Source organism: Scomber scombrus, chromosome 17 (assembly GCF_963691925.1).
Source record: "Scomber scombrus chromosome 17, fScoSco1.1, whole genome shotgun sequence".
In the NCBI taxonomy this organism is placed as follows: Eukaryota; Metazoa; Chordata; class Actinopteri; order Scombriformes; family Scombridae; genus Scomber; species Scomber scombrus.
Window position 1 is genome coordinate 26784346 of NC_084986.1, and position 24574 is coordinate 26808919.

The following is a 24574-nucleotide window of genomic DNA, read 5'->3' on the forward strand; positions in this document are numbered from 1 at the left end:
CACATGAACAGTCTCCTGCTGGTTTAATACACTCATGTTAGAAATATGCAGCACCAAGCAGCTGTAGGTCTGCACGCTAATTTGGAAACACTGGCAATTGCCCTCCCGGTCTGTATGATCTGTATAATCTATATAATCTATAACTACTGCCAGCAGTTTGTGTCAGACACAAGCCTTTTCAAAATAAAGGTGTTATTTTCTCTCAGGCGCTTTGTATCACCCCGCCCGCGGCTTTTATTCTGAAGGCTGTAGTCGGAAGTTGTGTTCTCTTGCATTCTGGCACTTGACAGCAGTAAGCTAACATGGACTAGCCTGTTATGGAAGAAGACGGAGCTCAGCAGAGCGGCTGTGAGATCAAACGGGACTGGCTGGGACTCGTCTGAGGCGTGCTTTGGAAAGATAACGCTACCTACCGGAAGCCCGGGGAGCGTCTTCCTCGCTGGAATCAAAAACACACAGAAAGCTAAAAAAAACAAAAAAAACAGGACAGCCCCAGTTAAAACAAGTACAACATGGAGCCGACAGCAGCGGACCGTCGGAGTGTTACCCGCCGCCGTTGAGTGCAGCTCTCCGCGGCTGCAGCTGGACCTCACCGGGGGCAGCTCGGCGAGCAGAAGCCCCGGGAATCTTTGTTCAGCCTTTTTCTTTTTTCATGGGACACAACCGGGCTTCCCCTCCGCTTCGTCGTTGTTTTTCAGCCGTGACAACACACACCTTGGCTGGTATCGACCGGCCACGAGGTCCTCTCATTTTATGGACTCCTAACAGTGGTGTTTTTTTGGCTTTTCTGTCGGTCCCTCTCTGACCGACGAGGCAGTCATGTTTGCCGTGCGCATCGTCACCGCAGACTACTATCTGGCAAGTCCTGTTAGAGACCTGGACGTCTGCTATTCTCCATTCAGGGAGAGCGACGTGAAGAAAGTACCGGTGGTGAGGATATTTGGAGCAACACCCGCAGGTGAGTTAACTCTTCTGTTTCTTTAATATTAAAGCTAATGGTGGCTGGGCTTTCTTCACAGCCCACCACGCGGCATGTTACGCCGTGGCTGCTGTTTGGACACACACACACACACACACACACACACACACACACACACACACACACACACACACACACACACACCAACACATACATACAAACATACACGACCGTACTGTGTTATTGAGAGGAAACCCAGTATAGTAAGAAAAATGACGACAGGAAGATGATAAGGGTGTTGACACATGCACCGCTGTTGCTTTTTGCATGCAGGCTGTCTGCTTGCAGCGGTGGGAGTCCTCTGCTTCCCCCCCTCCTCCTCTTCCTCCTCCTCTCCCTCCTCACCCGGCTCTGCTTTGTTTTCTCCCACCGCTGCATCATCATGGCACGGTGGTGGCGGCGGCTCCTATCCCTCTACCTGGCACATGTGACAAGCAGCGTCCACTCTAATCCATCCCTTTATATTGCTTTTATTGTGTTTATTGCAACCTGTGGAGCGTGTCCACTGGACTACAATATGCTTCCATCTCTTCCAGGTTTTCATCATTTTTTTTCGGTGTAACACCAGAAAATCACATAGAGAGAGAGATAGAGATGAAAGGAAACAAAACTTCCCCTACAGTAAAATTGGATGATTGCAGCAATGTAAGCATCCACATAAAAAGCATTGAATGTAAAAAAAAATAAAAAATAGACGTATTAAATCAGGAATAAAATATCAGCAAAAGAGAATTAGACAGATTTCTAGCATTCAGGAGGCAGTCATATTCTCTTTTTGAAGAGAGCACAGCCTGTAAAGCCAGGAGCCATCATGGAATTACATTATTATGCAAGATCCAACAATGAGGGAGGCGTGATGAATGAAAACAGAAACCCTACATTGTGTGAGGAGGAGATGTGCACTGCATATTGACAATAGAAGCCAAGACAACGCTGGTACATGTGAAGAAAATGTCATGGTTTGCACATTGCAGCTGTATTTAAACGAGATGCTCATGTACTGTACATATTGTACAGAGGAGGGTCAGAGATGTCGATTTTTTTTTTTCTTTGAGCTTTGGCACATGCCCTGCTCTCCAATAAAGCCATTACAGCAGAGCACTCTGGGTACCTTAATCCAGCCTGCTGCAAAACAATGGAATGATTTCCTGCACAATTGCACAGCATTAGCACCCCGGCCAAATCCTCCTGCGATTTGCAGTGTCCTCCGTTCAGAGCTATTTGACAGGTGAAAACATCATCGCTGTGTGACCGTGTATATATTTTTTAGCAGGATGAGTCTCAGGTGGGGGGATAATGGGAGTCAAACTTGTCCCCCAGGCTGTTTTTCAAGCGCTCCCCTCTGCAGGACAACCCCCGGAGCAACGTCCAACAGGGTGTACCTCCAGTGAGGATTAAAGGATTTGAAGCAGTGAAAATGAAGGACAGTGGGTCAGGGTTAGGGTGTCAGATCTAATTTGGTTCTGTCATAAACCTGCACGTTCGCATGCGGTTGCGCTGATGCGAGGGGGCTGCACACACACACACACACACTGCAGCAGATGCAGCCAGGGTAGGTTGTCAGTGCATGTATGTTGAGCAATTCATCAACACTGATTAAGTATAATGTTGCTATAATGTTGCTATAAGGGCTTCAGAGAATGGAGATCCAGTGTATTATGTACATGGCATTTCCGTGACATGATTATCTGGAATTTTGATGATCACATAGGAGAGATATTTCATATATCACAACATCATATCATTGGTTAAAAAGCTTTTTCCTCCTTCTGGTGTTAAGCCTGCTTTATAGTTAAGTATGATTTCCTGAGCTTGTTGAACACATCCATTAATGTTTTTAGATGATAACATAATTAATAAGACAACGACTAAGTAATTCTTCAAGTAAAATTACTAAACATTTACTGATTCAAGCGTCTTTGTTTTATTTCAGGAATAAATTGATTATCATTGGATTTTGGGACTGTTGATTGGCTTAAACAAGCTGTTTGATGATGTCACATGTTGGCTTTATGAAATTCAATCAACTCAAAGCTAAAGATACACAATTTACAACGATATGAATCAGAGAAAAGCAGCAAATCTTCCCCTTTGACTATCTGGAACCATGACTTTTTGTTGTCTCTATTGTTAGATAGACAACTGATATGATGAATTGATAGCTAAAAAGAGCAGATTCTGTCATAGTCAGAATTGTGAGAATAAGACCGTGGCTGACTAATTTCCTTTCAACCATGATTAATAGCCATTTTCTTAACCCGGACTTGTTGTGTGGAACCTCACATTTCCTTTGCTGAAATCAACAAAGAGATATTCCCAAATTGTTGTCACATAATCAATATTGTCATTACATGTGACTTTTTAAATTACAGTTTAAATGAGAAACTGTTTGATAAATTACGCAACCTGTTTTTTCCAAATTGACCCTGTTCACAGCAGACTTTTGATGGGTCAGAACAGGAAGAGCACAGGTGTAATTAATAACATTAACGGAGGCTCAATGCCATTCATGTGTCCTACTCATCCATTCAGGTGAGGCAGCGTGCACAATACCAAGCCAGAGGAGCTGCTTCACCTACATGGAAGGCTGCCTTCGATAATGTTATCATTTCCACCTGTGCTTTTTCAAGCCGTGATATGCCACAGTGTTTACCCTGAACCAATTTTTCTTCATTTTTGCGGTCGTGTGTTGTGTACCGTGGCGCACGCTCACGCCTGAATCCTGCACCTCTGATCCTGCCCTGATTGATTAACATTCTTGAGCGAGTGGCATTGAAACGGATGCCAGTCTCCCGCCAGAGCATTAAAAGCTTTTCTACGGATTGAGCCCTTACACGAGTACAGACGCAAACACAGTAGTTGGCATTGTTGCTCTGTGGCAGAAGTGGTTTCAATCAGACTCTGCTGTTGCTTCAAGTCGCAGTAATGACAAAGTAGCATGTCTGCAGTTTGCGTGCCCCGCAGATTTTGCACCAGTCGCACAGTTTGACACTCTCTTCTCGCTCAGGCTATGTATCTCTTGTGGCCAGCCCAAAGTCGGAGTCAGCTCTACGTTTCCAGAAATAAAATTACATCACCATCTGGAAGCCATCGAAGCAGAGACGGATCCCTTTTCTTTTCTCTGTTTTCAAATGTGTGTTTCCAAAGGGGCCTGTAGCTCAGAAACAGGCCACGCCTACTGCAAAAAGATTTACTTTTTAAAAAAAGAAAAAAATCCTGTTGCCTTTTGTGGTGATTTTTGTTGTCTGGTCTGTAGGGAGGAGCCTGGTGAGTAGTATTGCTTATTTGGGCTGGCTTTTCTCTCTCTCAGCGTGTTTACCTCGGTGTAAAGAAGTGAGCAGTGTACCGTACATTCTGCACCATGTGGCTCTGGCTACAACCCCAGGCCTCGTATTCCCTATCCTTCCCTGACCTAAGCCATGCACACTCCCACCAAGCGGCCCTGTGTAATTCGACGCCACGCTTCCTGCGCCCCCCCCCCCTTCTCTCTCTCTCCCTTTGTCAGTGAGTGGCCAGCCTGCATATTCTGCACTCGTACTGTACACCCTGCCCATCTCTGTAACTGCTCAAGGAGTGCTTTTGTTGTGAAATGGATCTCCTGATCAGGGTCACACCACGCTCATTAATAACCGGCTTCTTCAACGCTGTGCTTGTGGTTGGAAAAATCTCCCAGGGCGGTAAACAGCCTGTCCTCTCCTCATGCTGCCGAGAGTCGCCGTCGAGGCCCACCACAACCTTTTGAGGTCTGACAGCATTGATCTCCGCCCTCGGTGCCAACAAGCTCAGCCCCCTGGTCGTGCTGACAGGCCCCTCGGCCCCGTGACAGCGGGAGGCGCACTGTTATGATGCCTCGCTGTGGACATGGGTGTTTATTGGGTGTGCACGCCTGAGAAGTAGAGGAAGTGCATGACCAATTGACCTGAATGAGGGGGCCATGCAGTGAAGCGCAGGGAGGAATAAAACTGAGGGCCTCTTCCTCCTCAAACTCCACCCCCACCCCAAGCCCCCCAGGTTTAGCTCTCTCCAGGGGAACCCTTAATGCCATCTGAAGGAATTCTTCCCGGATCCATTAATAGGATAATAGGCGGATTCAAAAGAACCCGGTGGCTCATTAGGCAGAAGGTCATTGTCCCCTTAACTGTTTACTTTCCTCTCTCCCTGTCGGTCACTCCGGTTCAATTATCATCCTCTAACTGCTGCTCCAGTTGCTTCTAATTACTTTATGACGGAGTGGGTTGCCTATTTGCTGATGTTTTGAAATGGTTTCTCTGGGATTCATTTTCTGTTTTGTTTTTTTTCTCCCCTCACATTTATCCAGTTTTGTTTCATGGAGCGTCTGGTTTACTTTGACCTGTGTTACAAAGGGTAGCGGCAGGTTTAGGGAGAGCCATGTTGGTGAGACAGGAGTGTCACATAAAGAGACTGAACGCTGCTCTGCACTAATCCTCCTGTTGATCACAGATTTGAGGCCCAGCTTCTTGTCAGAGGAAAGAATGTTGGGGACACCGAGCTTCTGTTCAAATGAAAATCACTGAAGTTAAGTCTAATCTATGTAGAGGACACAAGAGGAGAGAGTTCACAGCTGCAGACACATGCACTTCACTAGTATGTTTGGATCTTTTTAAAGTATAGTGAAAAGTGACAAATTATGGAGTGAGATCACTTTATTTCAGTGTAATTACTGCATTCAATTTACTCACAGAGACAAAATAATTCTATGTGGAAACTTCAAGTACAGTTCAGGGCTGCTATTGACAGTGGTGACCTTTTGAGGGAACAGGGACCCAGGAGGTCCCACATGGATAAAGCAACCTACCTCTCAAAACACTATTCAAAATTTCTTCCTTGTCAGAGTTTCAAATGTTCCACAAATACATGATGCATGGCAAGTAGTCGCTTTGTCACTGAGCTTCCAGCACCAACTGTTTTGGAAGGACATACAGATGTATTTGACTGTGTTGTCTCTGGCAGGATCAGGCACTAACAGCTCATTCACAGTTGTGGATTAAAGGTTGCAGGATCTCTCTTGCTTCTCACAGCTTGTAGGCGTGATTGCACTGAGGGCATAATTTATACACTTACCTTCATTAGGACAGTTGCTTTCTCAAATAAAGCACTTGATCTGCAGAGCGATGCGTTTCCACCGTCTTCTTATTCAAGCCCCGGTAGCTCGTTAAAGTTAGATCATAGAGAATCGGTAACTCGTTGGCTTGTGATTGTTGACAGATTTTCCTCCAATTTGTTTGAAGGACTTTTACGTAGCTGAGCGGAGCAAAAAAGCAGCTATGTGCTTACATTTCAGGAGGGAATCAAACAAGTGTGATTGGTTGTTGCATAAAGTGGAACCTTTCTCAACGTGCCTTCATCATGCCTTCATCATATCACTTGGCGGCACTTTGAGTCTTTGAGTTAGTGGTTCAATGCATAACAAGTTGTACCACATTTCTAATGTTAATCTGTATAGATGAGGCCTTTACTGTCATCAGAGCTGCATAGTGAAAGGTTACAGTGGCTGGTAAACCCCAAATGTATATTCTCCAGGCCTTATTAGTGACTTAAACAGTGTGCAAACGTTGACGTTATTTCTGATCTTGTTGTTGCACTGTACACATTATTCTACATATAGAAATGAGTTATGATTGGCAGCTGTTGGATAAAGCTTAGAAAAACGTACTTTAACCTACAAGTCATTAGTCTTCTGACTGTATTGTTGTCACACCCACTCACTTTCTGACATTATAAGCTAATGCACGCCCTGGAGTAGTTTCCTCAGTAGTTTGTCAGCTGACTCTAGAGTTATCCCAGTCAGTTGGCAGTGTTCACACAGTGCCAGCCAGCAGTTGCTCACACCTCTCAGGTGCTGTGTTTGCTAGTAACACTACCACTTCAGTCAACCCTCTGTCGCAGGGCCCTATCAACATCTGAGGCATTTCCGGTGCGCTATCTGGTTACAGAGAGGCTTGTCCAGACACAGCCAGGGCAGCCGAAGTAAAGAGCTTTAATAAGTAAACAGATTGAGCCCCCCTCCTTCCCCTCCTGTTCACACAGGCCTGTGTGAATCACATATAAATGTGGGAGGAGGCTTTGTCTCTCTCTGAATGCTGCGATACCACAGGTGGCCTTTGTGGTAGATTACAGTCAGATTGGCTGAATAACTTGTGGCTAATGAGCAACATGTAGACAAAGAGCACAATACCCATAATACCTAAAGTCATTCAAACAAGTGATCAGTTATCTTTTAAATACAGAAACATTCAAACTCACAACTGACAGGAACTGCAGTGATACTTTACTGTATAAATTAAATTTGGCGAAATGTTAAAGACTGTCAAATAGCATTTACCAATATCATCATCATTGACCCTCATTTTCAATGATGAAGAGATTACATGAAAAAACCCCCCCCAGTAGAAATCCATTCCTAATTAAAACAGTTACATTAAAAACATTACGATTTAAAAGGTGTAAAAGAATAAATGAATCAAATAGCAGATTAATACAAATATAAATTGTGAAATAAAACAATTACATTACAAACATTTACATTTAAGATTATATTTCTTGTTCCAATGTTATCAGGGGATCAGTGTTTGAAGATACTTTGTTCAAGTTAAGGTCTTATCTCCTGAATGGCGTCCATGTCACATATATGGTAAAAGGATTTTGTTTTACCTTGATGACATGTTGATGTCTGTTCAGTGTTTGCTCGTTGTTAGTATCTATCCTCTTTGCTATATTAAAACTAAACAAAACTCATGTTGTGTTCGCAAAAGTTACAGTGAGCAATATAAATAGTGAAATACAATCCAGTACAATTCCTGTAGCTGTTTCACAATATAAGCCTTCATGTGGTTTTCCAATGAAAAGCTTTTTTATGTGTTGATGTGATTGATTTGAGCCTCATTAACAAATCTAAATCCGGTTTTTACAGTGTAGGTTTGCCTTTAACCTGTAGGGTGACAAGATATGACAGATTGTTTTTCCCTTTCTTGTGCTTATTCATTGTCACAGTCTATTGTCCTCTGTTGCTCTTGCTCTCATGTGTTCTGTGCATACAGAACTGTTTTGAGCTGCTCATTTATCCTAGATTTCCCTACTTGCATTCAGCAGATTACCAGAGTACATGATGTAGTACTTATTAAAGCTCCTGGCGGCAGAGGAGTTGAAGTAAGCAGCCACAGCCTGCGTGGACTACCTGGTAAAGCTGCCAGTGATTTTCCTTTTGTCTTGAAGAAGCTGTGAGCAGCTGTCTCGGTGTCCTTGCTGCCGCTGCGGCCCAGTCAGTCTGATTGATGGTTATAATAGCTCCCCCCGGCTCTTCGGCGAGTATCCGAAGGCATCACTGTCGAGGGCACAGGCCTGACACTGCCGCAGTCTTTGTCCCCGAAGTATTTCATGTCACCTCCATTTACACAGAGTCAGATGGCACAGGTGATTCACATTAACATCTGCAGGTGTTGGAGGTCTACCGGAAGCATGTTCTTCATTGTGGAGGCCTGAGCGATCTTTTTGTGATGCTGTATCGATCCCTGAAAGGAGAAATTCTTCTCACCTACCTTCTCCACAGGGTGCTCATCTGCTCAGCTTCCGTTGCAATTCAGCGCTTTGCCCAAGGACACTACAGCAGCTCTATAGCAAGCACTGTGAAAGTGTCTGTCCATACTGACTCTGTTATGGCGGTCTTTAGAACCAGCTGTGCCTTCACCAGCCAGGCTTCTGAGGTAACATTTCCTATCAGTCTTTACCACATTCACACTGGAACCAAGGAACATCTGGCCTTGAGGCAAAAGTGCTAACCACTGTGCTGCAGCAAGGCCTACTTTTTCTTTAGGAAATCAAAATGATTGGCTTTGCAAAAGAGAGACTTGATGTGGGGAAATACAGACAAGACTGCATGAAATACATTCCCAGCAGCAAGCAGTTAAAGTAAATGGAAATATGGACCTCATGCCTGTGAGTTAGATGTCAAGTTCTTGATAATACTTGATGTAAGGGGTTAATGTAGATGTCTGGTGCAGGTTTGATTTAAAGTTCAATGTTCAATTTCACCCTTTGATAGTGTATCTCCCATGACAATTGTGTTTACATTCTTTCATTAACTTTGTGATATTGAGTGACAATTAGGTTACATTGAGGTCATTTCTCATTACTGAAAAGCAGATTGTGTTAAGGTCTTTCATTCACTGTGATAGACAGTAATGGTCTTGGCGACCTGAGGGTTTGCAGTGGAGATAGTTGAGATTACTGAGCCATTGTTCAATTTGCTTAATGTTATTTGTATACTGTTATCAATCTCTATTGGCATCAGAAACCCCCCTGTAACCATTGCACAGCTATGGCTACATGAGTTTGAAGGGGTCGAAGTTACAGTCACCTCTTAAGGCAGCAGCTATAAATCCTCCTTCATGGTGTTCATGTCAGTGCTGCCAGAGTAAGATAAGTAAGTACCGTTACACACAGCCAGTTTTACTTTTTTCAGTCCAGAGTGAGCCCTCTTCTGTTTTCTACAGTGGGATGGGGGTTGAGTTGGGCCTGGTGGTGGATTGCCCTGCCCCCTCACATTCTCCGTATTAACCAGTGAACCATTGGTGGGGAGCATCAACCAATACATACACACAGATAGTATATACCATGTCACTTGTCTTGTTATTTGCCTGCAGAATATCAGAGAAGGTATCCACACTCTGACAGTCATTCTGTAAAGCTAGTTTAAATGTTATTTGCTTTTCTTAACCTTGTTTATTGCTTGCGTTAAATTTTTCACGAAGTACAAGTCTTGTGGTAGTTCTTAGTCGACATTTGTGTTTTGCAGATCCAGCTATGACACTTAACTCGCTGTCTATTAAACCCAAGGATGCTACTGCACTGCATGAGAGCTTTGGTATACTAGAGAATAACTAGCCTGTATGATGTGTTGTCTGACCACATCTGAAGACTAAACTGTTTTATAGATGTTCAGAACAGACACACTCGACTTGGGTGAGTTGTCGTATAGAGGGTGCAAAACATGATAGTCGTTTAAATATGGAGATAACAATGCAATGGTCAGTAGACACTTGTGTTGTACACATGAAAAACAACAGAAATAGTTGTAAGTAAGTTCAGACCCTACTTACCGTCCCACCTCTACACAGTTGATCAGTAGTAGGTGTGAATGACTGTTTCGGATAGTTAGAGCAATTGTCAGATGCAGCCGCCACCCCAATCCTGATACTGGTCACATAGAAGTTATCGACAGACATTAAAGGTGTGTGAAGGGGTTTCGGAAGCTGTTGGACCATCCAACAAGCATTCAGGATAATCGTCAAACCATCTGATTAAAATAACAACACCTGCCTGTCCATTTCCCAACTGTATGTATGTACAGGTGTCTCTTAGCGACAGGTCATGTAGTTTCTTTTATATATAGTAGTATGTAGTAACAAGCTTGTCCTTACTTATAGGCAACTAGGGTATGCAGGTCATGACAGTGGAAAGGTGGAGTTTGGACCTTTTTGAGGAGTTATTCCCTGGTAGCTTCATGGCAGATGGCCAATGGGGTAATGTTCTCAGTGAGATGGATGCTCAATGGTAAAAGAAGTAAGGGAGAGGGGATAACAGGAAGTATTTTTTGTATGAAGAAGTGTTTGATGTGAAGTGCCCACCGATGCAGGGGCCCGCTGAGGGCTGCTGTTGACCAGGGTTTGTAAAGTCGTCCTTTTCTAGGAGCGCCTTTTCTTTTCCAATGCAGGTTCCTTCAATGCGGTTCTGTGTGGTCTGAAGAGAGAGAGGCCCACGATGGCACGTGGTGTCGGGTCATTCCAGGTCCTCCACTCAGCCTCGGGCTCTTCCTCTCTCCTTCTGCACCATTGTCACCACAGTGAGAGAGAGAAGGGGGGGCCCCGCTTTGTCCGCCGAGCCCCATGAGAGAGGGGAGACTACCCACTCTGTGTTCCCTCAGGCCCACTGGCACTGCTGCAGGAAAACTCTGCAGTGTTTCAAGGCAGATTAAGACCTTGTTTAAAAAAGAATGAAAGAATTTGGCAGGCGGAGGAAAGCTTGAATCAGTGCTGGAGGGGGAGAACGCTTTGAACCTGCCATGCTGTGCCATTCAACGTGGATGTTAATGAGGCCTGTGTGTGTGTGTGTGTGTGGTGGGTGTACACACACGTGCACGCATACACACAAAGACAAACAAAGCAATTAAGTTTGCATGTGTAGCATTGGAGGTATATCTGCAGATTAGGGTGGAGTAGCACTGCCTCCTGTTATTACAGGAATGCAGCAGTGCTCTAGCGCATAAGTCTCTCTGATCAATGTATTGTTGAGCAGTAATAGGATTTACACATGCGAATGCTGCTATTTCTCTTCTGACATGAAACCTAAACCTTCTTGGCATTTTATATTTGAAAATTCTAGATCAGACATGATGGAGGGTTTTAACTACCAGAGTTCTAAAATGATGGTAACAGGACCTTTATGGTTTCCAGCCAGGCTGAGGGAAAGTGCTGGATGTGCCTAAGGGTAATAACTGAAGGTCAGTCAGTGGAAATGTGCGACACAGAAGTGAGGTTCTCCATGCTTATTATAAATGCCATCTATACTTGATTCAGACTAAATGCAAAGAGAATTTTTGCCTCGCTGCTGTATTCACACAAATATAACCACTGGTGTGTTTATTCACCACACAAACAGCCAGTAACTGTACAGATGTCTGCTGCAGATAGCTGGCAGTATAAGTGATGGCTGTGTGTGTGGAGAGCATGCTGTTTTTTGTTGTTTTTTTAAAAGATGAAGTTGGCGCACTTTGCAAGTGACTATGACTATCTACATCCACTTCTTATATTATTTTGCTGCCTCTTAAAGCTGCATTAATATTTTTGGCCACTAGGGGGTAGCGCAACAAGCAGATTACCCAACACGGACATATTATCACCTGATAAAAGCATTGCATGCAATGTGTTAACAGTTGCCTGTAAACACATACAGCACACACAGGGACATGTTTCTGGACACTTAACGAACGCACCTCAACTTCCTGAGAGAACAGCTAGTTACTAACTGTGTCTGCTGTTTGGTGCTACAGTGGGTTTATCTATGAGTGAGCAACCGCTTTCACATAAATAATTGTTCCTTTTTTTAATAAAAAAATGATTACATATGTTTTGCTTTTAACGCTTTAGATGACCTGCTCATACCGTCTCTTGACATTGGGCAAATTGACTATAGCTTGTGACTGGTGATGTACATATCAGCCACGTTTGATTCTGATCATGACGTCTCAGATGAGGTCAGATGTAGTTTAATTGTAGTGGTCTGACCCTCCCACAGCAGAGGAGACAGTCGGGCTCCATCATGATCCTGTCACTGTGATGATTCCCTAACTCACAGACTCTATCAGCTGCCAAAATCTCTCCCGACTACTGATATGAGTCACTTGTTTAGTGTGTGGTTTGTTATTACTGGGACACACTCACATTTCTTTGGCATGATGTTAATATTTATAAATATGTCTTGTTCTTCTCCAGATTCTAATAAATCCATGCGCATGTATTTACTCACTGAGCATATTTGCTAAAGTCAGTGTATTCTTCTACCTTTGCAAAGTCCACTTTTTCCTTTTTTAAAAGAGCAGCGTGCATCAGTCTTCCTGACCCTTTTTTCTCTTCTTTTCATCTGACGCTGCAGTGGGAACTGAAGGGTCTTTTTTTCTTTTCTTTTTTTGATCAATTTTTAATTCCATAGCAGTGTACAGTCAGTTGGAGGGTAGGCTTATTAAAACAGGGAGAGGGGGGCAGGGAAATTCTGGAGGCCCGGGTCTAAAAATAGCACAGCTTGTGTGTGTGTGGTTTTGTGTATGCATGCCTTCATTTTTAATGCAACCTAGCTCATGACTGTGCTGGTTGCTGTGTTGTTGTTGTTGTTGTTGCTGCTGCTGATTAACAGGCCAGCGACTCTTTAAAACAGTCTGATGAGCGTCTCCAGTGGTTTTCTGTAAAACCATTTGACATTTTTAGCAGGTTTATCCCCTCTGACATCAAAACCAAAACATTTCACTCCTGGAGGGGTTCTGTCTAGACCTGTACTGGTTCTTTTTTGTACCTGCTCTCTGTTCTCTGACTGTAATCTGCTCCAGTCACGGCATTATCTTGGCAGCCATCTATTATGTGTTTCTGTCTTTACGGCCCTCCCTGAATATGAGAGAGAGAAAGAGAGAGAGAGAGAGAGAGACCGTCCTTACTTCTCGTGATGTGCGGCAGAGAGCGAGACACGCCGTGAATATCAAATGTCGTCGGAGCGGAGGTAAGGAGGGCAAGCAGAGCTCGGGAAATCTCTTCCGCTGTCTGGCAAGAGATTACCACCCCTGATCTGAGAGCTGGTCAAATGCACACATAAACAAACAACATCTTCTAGCGCCATGGCAACAACTATGCACTATCCAGTTGTCCTCAAGGATTAAGACATGTGATTTACACTTTACTCTTACATTAACTGAAGCTGACATCTCTAGATGGAACAACTGTGTGCATCATCTTGGAGGAACGGTGGATTCCAATAGCCAGTTCTGATTTGGATCCATTTCCCAGTCAGTAAATTAGCCACATTTATTATAATAAGAATAAAATGTATTTATATAGCAATGCTTTATAAGAGAAAATATAAAAAGGTATTACAACAGTCCACACAAAACAGACACACACAATGACACTATAGATGCACACATTCATTAATATAAAAACGGACACAAAAATAGCTAAAGATTTAAATAAACAAAGATAAAATGCTGAGAGCCTTATGTCAGAGGTTACCCAAACGCCTGCCTAAACAGAGGTGTTTGAGTAAGGGAAATAAATCTCTCTGTACGGTGGGGAAACAGGCACCAGGCCAACCATTGCCATCCCTGGTTAATATAACAAACATCACCATCAGATCAGCTGCAGCAAATGAATGGTAATGATTCAAATTAGAATGTCTGTTAATGTGATTTTAGGTGAGTGACTACTGATCACTTCACATCAATTTAAGAATTTCCATTGAAATTTGATCAACTTAATAATTTGTAGTCAGATTCAGAATGTGTCTTAATTCACATTTTATATTTTATTTTGGCCTTTTTTTACTTGCAAATTCAGTTTAATGAAGTTCACTTTAGCTCAGCTGGTGGAATAGTTAAAAAGATAACCCTAATAAAATAATAAGGGATGTGAAAGGATTGAGGCGTGATGAAATGATGTTGAGTCTTATTCCTGTCTGGAAGTCTTGTTGACACTGTGAGGTGTGCAGATGAGTTACCATTGCTAGAGACCAAAAGTAAGACTGGCTCATTGATCATATGTGGAGATGCTGCAGAGAAGTGCTGTTATAGGCTGTATTGTGTAGTAGCATACAGTCAGAGCAGCCTATCTGTGTTTAGGATCAGCATCACTACAGTGATGTTGTAGCCCTTGTGTTTAGAGAGAGAGAGAGAGATAGAGATAGAGAGAGAGAGAGATAGCGTGTGTGTGTTTGTGTGTGTGTGTGTGTGTTGTGTGTGTGTGTGTGTGTGAATGAGTATATCCCTGCATGTCTGTTAGTGTGGCTGGTGTCTCAGTAGCTGCAGGATCTCCCCTCTGCTGGTCACACTCTATGACTCTCTCTCTTTCTCTGCTGTACTCAGCCTCTCCTCCTCCTCCTCCTCCTCCCCTCTTCTCCTATTGCCCTCCACATTCCTTTGTTTTCCTCGACATGCCATTCCAGTTTCGAGGGTTTTCACTTTCAGTCCCCCGAATCGCAACAGCATTTCCTTTCATCCCCCACTCCCCCCTTCCCCTCCTGCCCCTCGGATCGTCCTGGACCACTTTTCACAGGCGAGCTGCCGCATAGCGCCCAGAGAGAGAGACAGAGACAGAAGAGTGTTTACAACCAGAGCCAGTCCGGCCTTTGCCCTTCACCATGTCAACCCACTCTCCCCTCCTCCCCCCTGTCATCCTCAACTCAAAGCTCCATGCACCATTTAAATCCTCCACACCCAGCTTTTTCTTTTCTTTTTTATCTCGTAGCCCCGCACACTCGCATGCCTGAGCATTAAGATGGCTGCAGTCATTAGTGAGCTGGACAGCTACTGTTTTATAGAGCAGGGATCATTTTTGTCCCTTAAGCCGTCCTGCTGAGTTATAATAGAACAGTTTGAACTCCACCAGTAGCTTCACCTGCACGTGTAGTCTTTCTTTGTGAACTGTTAAATCATTTTCAAATTGATGAATCAGTTATTTTGGTGAGCTCTCAGCTGTTGCCCCTCCAGAGACATATCTACAGGCTACATCAACAAACAATGAAACAAACTATAGTAACAGGACAACTTAGTGCTAACTTCTTCCTCTGCTCCGCGTGCATTAACAGTCACTTTTCTGCCTATCCACACACATTACTCACTATCCTATGCCTTAAAGGAGATACGCTACTAAATGTTTTCTAGGCAATGACACGGTGCTGCATAGAGAGGCTCACAAATGCTATTGATTTCTGAATGAATGGATATTGGGTGTTATTTTTGGCATTAAAAAATACACTGACTGTGATCACATGCCAGTGGCCGAAAAAAATGTATTAATTAATAAAACTAAGTCACTATGAGTAACGGAGAGACTGGGAGTTTGATTTGATGGAAATTAAGGTGGGATTGTCGTTAAATTGTGGATGATTTTTATTGGTTGGACTTTTTCGAGTAATCAAATAGCATCACCAATGAGGATGCCTAGTTGTCCAGCTGCCCATCTCATGTGACTGATTTGGAAGAAAAAGTGGTGAATTTCAATATATAAATGTTACTTTTGTGCAACCTTGAAAACATATCATTCCACCACCTCCACTAACATGTGATAATGTTTATGGCTTTGTGATATTGTTGTAGCTTCAAACATATTACTGATGATTGTTGCTTCCTCCAGTGTGGTCAGATGCTTCAACTGCTCAGTGAGCAAACATTTCCCTTGCAGCATGTTATTTATGGCTGGTTCGACTGCTTGTATGAAACATTAAATTAAAAAGTCCAATGGCAACACATAAGCAGCAAACCTACTGTAATGTTTTATGTCTTTGTACTTTGCACTGGAGCAAACTTGTATTTCTCTCTTCCTCTGTTGCATAGAAACAGGCTTTTATTTTGTTAACTTTACATGTAGGTGCAGTGTAATTGAATCAAGCTCCTGCTCCGCCTCCTCCTCCCAGCTCCTCTATTCCACTATACCTCACTGCATCTTCAACCCCCCTCCCCCCTTCCACGTTGTGTGTGTGTGTGCGTGTGTGTGTGTGCGCGCGTGTGTGTATCCTGTCCTGGCCCTGCCATGCTCCTGCCCCTAGGCTGTGCTTGGCCTAAATGGCCTACTCTGATGCTCCCCATATTTATGTGCAGCGCTCTGGCCAAACAGACCTGCTTTTTTTTTTCTTTTCTTTTTTTCTTCTTCTTCTCCTCTCTCCCTCCCCGTGTCTGCTCTGAGGAGAAGTTCAGCTGAGGTTATGTGGGAATAAAGTGTCCTAGTTCACAGGGTTCTTCCTGTAAACTCTCAGCCTGCTAATTACACTCTCACTGGATGGACTGCTCTTTTCTCTCCTCTCTCCCCGTCTCTCTCTCTCTCTCTCTCTCTCTCCCTCTTCCTCTCCCTCTGGCTCACACTCTCTTTTTCTCTCTTCCTCCTCTCAGTCATACCCTCTCTGTTTGTCTTTGTTTCTCTTTCTCTGCTGTGTTTCTGTCCACGCTTGCGCTACAAGCCAATTTTTTTTTGTCTCTTTCATTTTTCTTTTCTTGTCTTTCTAGGGTTTCTATCCAAATGTTGCACAAGTTTTAAGTGGAAATCCAACATGTTGGCAAAATAAAATAAAAAAAGCTGGACAGGCCACAACTAGATTACATAAACAGTAATTCAGCCTCACATTATGCTATCCATTGCAGCTTCCCACCTAGTATGACATAAATGAATGTATCTCATCTCATCTCTCTTCTTTTTTTTTTTTTGGCTTGTTGTCTTTGTTGCACAGTGATGCACGGATTACTTTCACTATCAATGCTTCATTCACCAATCAGATCAGAAGTGGGGCGTAGATTCAGACCAGGTTTCTTTTTTTAATAAGTAATTCCTGCTTCACTTTAACAAATTCTAATATTTATTCATACCATTTTTTATGTGGTCGTAAGGATTTATAAATAGTTGAATTATGTATATGGAGTTTCATGGATGTAAACATAGATGCAGTCAGTTAGTTAGTTCCTGTCACCTGTTGAATGTTTTGAATCTCCACTGAATTTTTTAAATGCACATATTTAAAATATGTATAAAATGGGTTTATTGAAACATAATCTGTATTTTGCTACATGTATCACTCCTGTACACAGTTCTAGTAAAAGTGTTTGAATTCAAAGATGAGGAGGAGGGAGAGGCTATTAAATTATTATACTATTATATTATCATTATATCAGTGGTATAGAATGATCTTCAAATGACAATAATATCATTTATCATGATTATTTCTGAGACAATATATCGTCCAATAGAAGTAGTTATCATGACAGGCCTGTATTAATACATACAGTTGTGTATATCTTTTAAAGATATGCGAGTTGAAGTTATGGAGTATGTACCTCTCTTTGCGAAATAGCAATTCAAAACTGCCTTTAGTGTCCACACATTGATGACTTGTAGATCAGTTGTTGATCAGTTGTGATAGGTATCATTATCTGGATATGAAATGTCTTCTATCAGGACATGAGATTTTGGTCATATCGCGCAGCCCCCACTAGTAAATAACAGTTGAGAGTAGCTGAGAGCCAACTCTTCAGCCTTCTCTGGATGACAGTTTTACTAAACAGTGCTCAGGTATTGATATTACTGCCACAGAGCGGTCAGACAGAGGTGGTTTGTTATGTGGTGAGAATACAGTGATCCACAGTCTGCAGGAAATCCCAGAATCACCAGGAAACACTTTGTCTCCTCATCTCTCTCTCCACCTGCACTGATGCTGTGTGATTCCTATCATTGCCCTTCCTCTGACTCCTGCTCAGGTGACTTGAGACTCGCAGGCTTTGATCTCTTTGACACGATCAGTCTTTTTTTATTTTATTTTTATACACTCTTGTTCTTTTATCCCAGGAAAGTTGACTGAGCATGTGTGCCTCAGCACCAGCCTGCTTTAGGCTCACTCATTTACTCACCAAAGCTCAAGAGCTGCAGACACACACAGGCTTCTACCACTGGCCACCGACCAACTCTGCTGGAACCAGAGTGGAACCAGTGCCTTGCTCGAGGGCACCTTGGCAGTGGAGCAGGGGGGAGGGGGAGGGTGGGGGGGCTGTTAGTCAACAGGCCAGTGTTAAAGTGAAGGATGCCAGTTGATACTTGCGTCCTTGAATGGAAAACATTCCTGAAGCAAATGAAAGGCATGAGACCTGTAAAACCATCCTAATGGATAATTGTGGTTTATTACATTATCTCTTCTTGGCCACTGTTACTTTTTTTTTTTTTAGAATGTTTTTGGCATTGCTGTGCCTTTTATTAACCAAGCAGACAGAACAGAGATGGCAGGAATCGAGGAGAAAGAACAGTGAAGGGGAATGACGTACAACGAAGCCCCCCGAGCTAGGTTTAAACTACAGTCAGCACTTCAGTCCCAATCACCAGGGTTTCCCATTATTCTATTCTTATTGGTTATAACAACATTGTAAGCACTAAGTTCATTGGTTAGATCTGGAGCATGGCTACATCGCTAAAAAAAGAAGTTCAAACATATGATCAGTCAGATGATAACACAAGTTCTTAACAAACCCTCGGGTAAATCCAACATGGTTCAAAGTGATAACAAAGTGTTAAGGGTCGTCCGCAGTGAGAACAATAACTATATGGGGTGTGACGAGATTAAAACGTGACGATATTTCTCGTTGAGGTGAATGTTGTCCCGTTAAGCAATATTAAGGGCGTGCACCAAAAAAAAAAAAAAAAAAGACGATGGGTTTTCTATCGCTCATTTGCACATCATGTCTTCTTTTTATAGTGTCACGTGTGGATCATTAACTTTGTTACAGCTTCTACCTGCTGGTTGTGATATTTATTTCCATAAATACCAAAATGATCTATCTATAAAATATCTATCTATATGGGGAAACCCTTTGTGTGTGACAGTCATATATTTCCTCATTGAAGTTTCCTTAAAAATATAGTTAAAATCTCATCTGGTCTCGATCTCATGAACTCAATATCATGTCTCGTCTCGTGAGCTGAGTGTATCGTCACACCCCTAATAACTATAACGATAACTATAAATATATAGTTTTAATTATTGTCCTAATTCAAGTGGATGGTGTAGTCCATACCACAACTATAACAACAACAATAGTGGAGAACAATATCGTCGGTTCACTTTCAGACAGCATGTACAATATCGGCAGATAATATCGGTCGTCCAATATATCGGTCAGGCCCTAAACACAATTGATGTTTAGTCTACCAAGCCAAGTGGAATGTATTATTATGTGAATGTAGAATAGGGACAGTGTTGATATTTTGGCATTCACACTCTGACCTTGACATTCCTAACAGAGACACATAAAGCTCAGCTCAGCAGGGACTGGGGAGTGACAGTAATGCCTTCCGAGGGGAATGTAGACTCAGAGCCTACAGGTGGATGTGGAGCTCAGCAGTACACCACCATGATGCAGAGGGTGGGTCGGTTATATGTTACAGTGAAAGGAGTGTTTCGTGAGAATAGCAGCAGACTCATATTGACTGGCTGAAATAGTTTGCAGGCTTCACTTCAATGATCATCAGAACATACGTTGTAATTAACTGGAATTGTCTGTGAAGATGTTCTATGAGCTTGAGATCATTTAATAAACACAGGTGTTAAACGTGGCACTAGTTAGATGTGGTTTATGCTGTGGATCTTGGAGCTTTGAACAGTTGTCAGAAGTCACAGAAACACTAAAAAAATGCAGATGCTGTGAAGGACAGATTGATTGATCTTTCCTGGTCCTGAGTTTTTGGACCAGCATCCTGGTCTAGCTCTGTGGCTGCACCGCTAGAAGTGCTCTAATATCAGTCTGCTTCATTTGTTAGACAGCACACTGCTACTAATGCAAGTCATGTCTCTCTCTCCCTAGACACACACACACACACACACACACACACACACACACACACACACACACACACACACACACACACACACACACACACACACACACACACACACACAGTCTCCATTGTGATTTATGCGACTGATGCACTTCGGTACGTGGAGACTGGGTTTTTGCTCAGTAGGAGATTGTTGACAGCCTCCCAGATTTCCACTTGTCTGTTGCTGCGTCCCGCGCCTCCCTCCAGTGTGCGAGCTGACCTCACTGAGGTGGAGAACATCTGATTCACACAGGATGAATAGTAGCCTTGGTAACAACAGATCTGGTGTGGAGCAGCTCAGTTTGGACCTCACAACTCTCTGTGCTGACTCGGTCCTCTGATGGATGACAGAGGATATTATTGGACGTGCTGCACAATTGTTTGTAGTTTTATCTTTTTACATACCTCCTTTTTAGATCTTACATTTCTCTCAGAGGAACAACACCACGTCTGTCTGAACAAACAGATGACGGATTGCCTCATCTGCTGTCTTGAACTGATTTAAAAGACAACCCTCCCCTACAAAATAAATCGGTATGGTTTTAACATCAAAGCTGATGCTTATTTAAGATGATTGCTTTCACATTGTAATGACGCAATAATTTGATTTTTAATGTATTACTTGTAGAGACACACACACACATCCAAGTGTTTGTAGTGTTAGGGTTTACTCCCATGTGGGAAATGAGGGAAGGCTACATCTTGGTGTGTGAAAGTGGAATATTAACTTCCAGGAACAAAAGAATAGCACAAAATGTTGCTGTAATTTTCTTATACGTGTAATTGGTGTTTCCCAGAGGTCCAAAATTACAATTAATACATCAGCTATCTGAATCAAACAGGGGGCACAGAACTGTAGATTTAGGAGCTAATGGCTGAAATGAAGATACATTCAACGTTAGCTGACTGAATAACGTAGCTCGATAATTAGGGCTGGGTATTGTTTAAAAAGTTATGATACTGGTACCAATCCAATAACCGTTAAAGTGATACTGAAACCAACTGAGTACTTCATTGATACTCATCATGTGAATAGAAGCATTCATTAAATAAAATGCCACAACTCCTCCACATTCACATGATTAGATTTTTACACAAATGCATTTTGAAAGTCTCTAAATGATTCATATGTAACACTTGCATTGATTGGCTGTGAGCATGTCCATACTAATAGTCATATTTTCTAGCTCTGTGTGCAAAAAGGATTGATTACAGGAAACTTTTGAGGGGAGACGTTTCCATATTACTTGGTATCCATTCATTTCAGTCCATTCCTCAAAGGTATCGGGTACCAATACCCAGCCCTACTGATAATGAGATTGAATCTCGGTTTCCGTCACTGCCTTTTACTGGGAAAATCTGTTGAAGGCTGACATATTTAAATCTCTCCAGTCAAGTACAATTTCAATTGTATTAAAATGGGCTGAAGTTTTAAATTCCATATATTCTTCTATCTAAAACAAAAAATAAATCTTCACTTCTTTTAATTGAATGTGCAGAATTGAGTTTGCCTTAGCCTGTTTTTGGTTTAGGAGTGGTTGTTATTTTGGCCTAACCAATCTGAAGCAACCTATTTGTCCCGCTGTCTTAATTTCCAGTCAATAGGGACAGAGCAGTACAGGCTGCTGGGACCAGTTAACAATTTTTTTATGGGTTCAAAGAAATAAGCAGCTTTAAGAGTTCTTATTTTTGTAAGTCGGCTCATAACAAACCTGCACAGCTGCGTCGATCTCATCCACAGCGACCCCCCAGGAACAGTTCTGGGCAGCAAAGAGATTTTTGCTATAGTGGCATCTTCTGGTGGCACACCGAGCCAAAAACACTTACCCCACTGACGGTGAATACATTTTCCTGATGGTTACAAATCTCCCCCAATGACTCTTTGTGCTATTAGAATTTGATGCATTATTTCAATTAGCATTTGGAGAATCTAGAAGAGCCGTATGATTCAATTATCTGATCCTATTTATGCATGAGGGGAGTGAACAGTAAGTCAACCAGCTCCACCAGCACAAGTCTCAGGCATAAAATGCTCTCAACTGTGGGTCTGCTGGAGAGGTTTCATGATCCTGGCATACCAAAATGTATATTGGCAGCTATTACTATTGTTGAGTGGGCCACCTGTATGTGGGTCCATACACTATTGTTACATATTGTGATATCTTATGGTTTTACTGTGACTGTTTTGTTTATACCAGCTGACGGCCGTCTCATTGTTTTCACATTTCTGGGGGAAAAAGTACGTTCTTTTGAAAAATAAAATACATCGGAAACTTAGATTCAGTCCAGACATTTATTTTTCTAGCTGGAACACAATCACAGAGTCAAACTGGCAGTCCTGCTCAAGGATCAGGAGGGTATTAGTAAAAGTACTTTCCACGTATTATAGTATCCACATTTATCTGGGGGTGTCCTAATTTCCCATATAGGTTTTATTTCAGGAGGTATTTTTTGCATTTATTTTTGTATTTTATGGGGATAGAGGGGATACAGACAAGGTGAAAGGGGGATGACATTTACCAGAGGTCCCAGGCCTCATCTGAACTCACAGCCACACATGGACATGCCTCTGACCAGCTGCCAGGAAGACATGTTAGCACCTTTGTTTGTTCTCGTTTCGACAGGTAGAACAGGCGAGAAATGGATGGATGGAAAACGCAGAGAAAAAGAGAGCGACCGACTTAAAAGATGTCACCTTTACAAAAGAGGACGCATTAGGGAGCATCATCCTGTTACTCCCTCTGTTCACTGTTTGAGAGGAGAAGAGCACGTCATATGTGTGCGAGAGATCCAGCCTGGTCCGCTGGGACTGCCGTTTGCAATTCCTGTAAGGTCACAGATTGTTGTGGTTTTGATGTTAAAGGTTATGTATTTTCATCATCAGATCTTTCATTCTTTCATTCCAGTGGAGAAGCCCTGTTTCCCATCCGTTAAGTAGTCCGTCTTGCTTTTGAGCTATCCCTGACCCGTCCAGATCTGTCAGAGTCTGCTGCCTCCATCTGTGCTCTGGTCTGAGCAGCCAGACACACATACAGGCATCTTAATAAGAGCAAATGCGAGGAAGGCCAACATCACACTGCAGCCATCCTCGATTTTTGTGTTCATATTTATTAAGATTGATGCATTCTCGTTTGTCAGTTTAACAAAGGTCTGACAGGAACCACCTTCCAAGTCACCATCTGTTCAGTCTCATCTCGTCCGCTCTGATGACTGGCTCTACTGTGCCGTCTGTCTCCTCAGCCATGGAGTTGTCGGGGGGATAGCTGGCAAGGAAGGAACCTCCGTTCCTGTCCTCCAGCAGGCTCAGCTTGAGCGACGGGGACATGCTGGCTACAAAGCGGTCATTAAGGGAAAACGGGGAGCTGATTCTGTTCTCTGTCATGAAACTAGGGCAGGGGGACAATGGATAGCTTGCCGTCCAGCTGCTCGTCCGTACAACAAACCATCTCTTAGACACAGGATTTAAGTGAAACTATATCACTATTTGTTTCTTGTGTTGTCAGAATTACACTGACTTCACTAAAGGTGTTATGTGATTGGGATGGACTGGCTCAGATGCAGTGGGCAAGATTTGTACTCTTCCATTGTCACCAAGACTGGGCACAAAAACATCACTTTCAAAATCATTAAGCGTTAAAATGCATGTTTACCCAGCCTCAGATGTTCACCTCAGTATCCAGGCTTTAACTGTGCACAGGAGCGACGCAAGAAGTCACCCAGCTTGTTTGGGAATAACCAGGCTGGGACGTCATCTCCTCTCAGTCCCTGGCCCGTTGCTCAGGCATCCAGCCAGGACAAGCCTGGGCGTTCTTGCAGGATGGACAGCCCCCACCTATTTGTCCAGTTAACAAAGCCCAGACACAGTCACCCGGCCATTTTTCAGGCTTGGACACCCTCCCACCAAGCTCTTTCAATAAGAACCACAGCAAGAAAGCTGGTGGTTCAAGCCAGGTTTTTTGGGAGAGGCTTTTGTTAGTAAGCCATAATTGTGCAACCCCTAATTGTAACCATCCTGAAATTGTAGTATGAGGAAATGCTAATACATAACATATCTGCTGGGGATGTAATGACATTCTTTTACCATTCATCCCTCCCTTGCCATGTTTAAAAGGTCCTCTAACAACTTGGCAAACTTTTATCTTCTGAGTGGATTGAAAAGGATCTTTTAGGTCAAATTGTTTTATTTAGGTCAAGAATGGACTTGTAATTCAACTTTCCAGCCAACATGGAAGAGAAATCCTTCAAAAAAAATGGAAAACGAACACTCCTTGACAACCGGGTAAACTCCCATCTGCTGCAGATGTGCGATTCAATCGAGACCTCTGAAATAGCTCCCAAACGAACATTCACATGAGAGATTGTTTGTTTGTCATCCGCCGACGAAAGCCAAGCGCAGTAAAATATCTTAATGTTCTCACCGCGGCAACCGAGGCTTCTCTTCCTGTAATGCTTAATTAAAGCGGCGTAGCGGTCG

General features: G+C 42.9%; 1 protein-coding gene across 2 annotated transcripts in view; it reads left to right on the forward strand.

The window, feature by feature from the left end:
- Positions 1 to 336: 336 nt before the first annotated feature.
- The window catches only part of rev3l (REV3 like, DNA directed polymerase zeta catalytic subunit), an 83757-nt gene continuing 59519 nt past the window's right edge, over positions 337 to 24574 (forward strand). For both annotated transcript variants that reach the window (XM_062437831.1, XM_062437832.1), the window contains exon 1: positions 337 to 958. In XM_062437831.1, coding sequence (XP_062293815.1) covers positions 820 to 958 — 139 coding nt within the window. In that variant the 5' untranslated portion in view covers positions 337 to 819. The remainder of the gene's footprint in view (positions 959 to 24574) is intronic.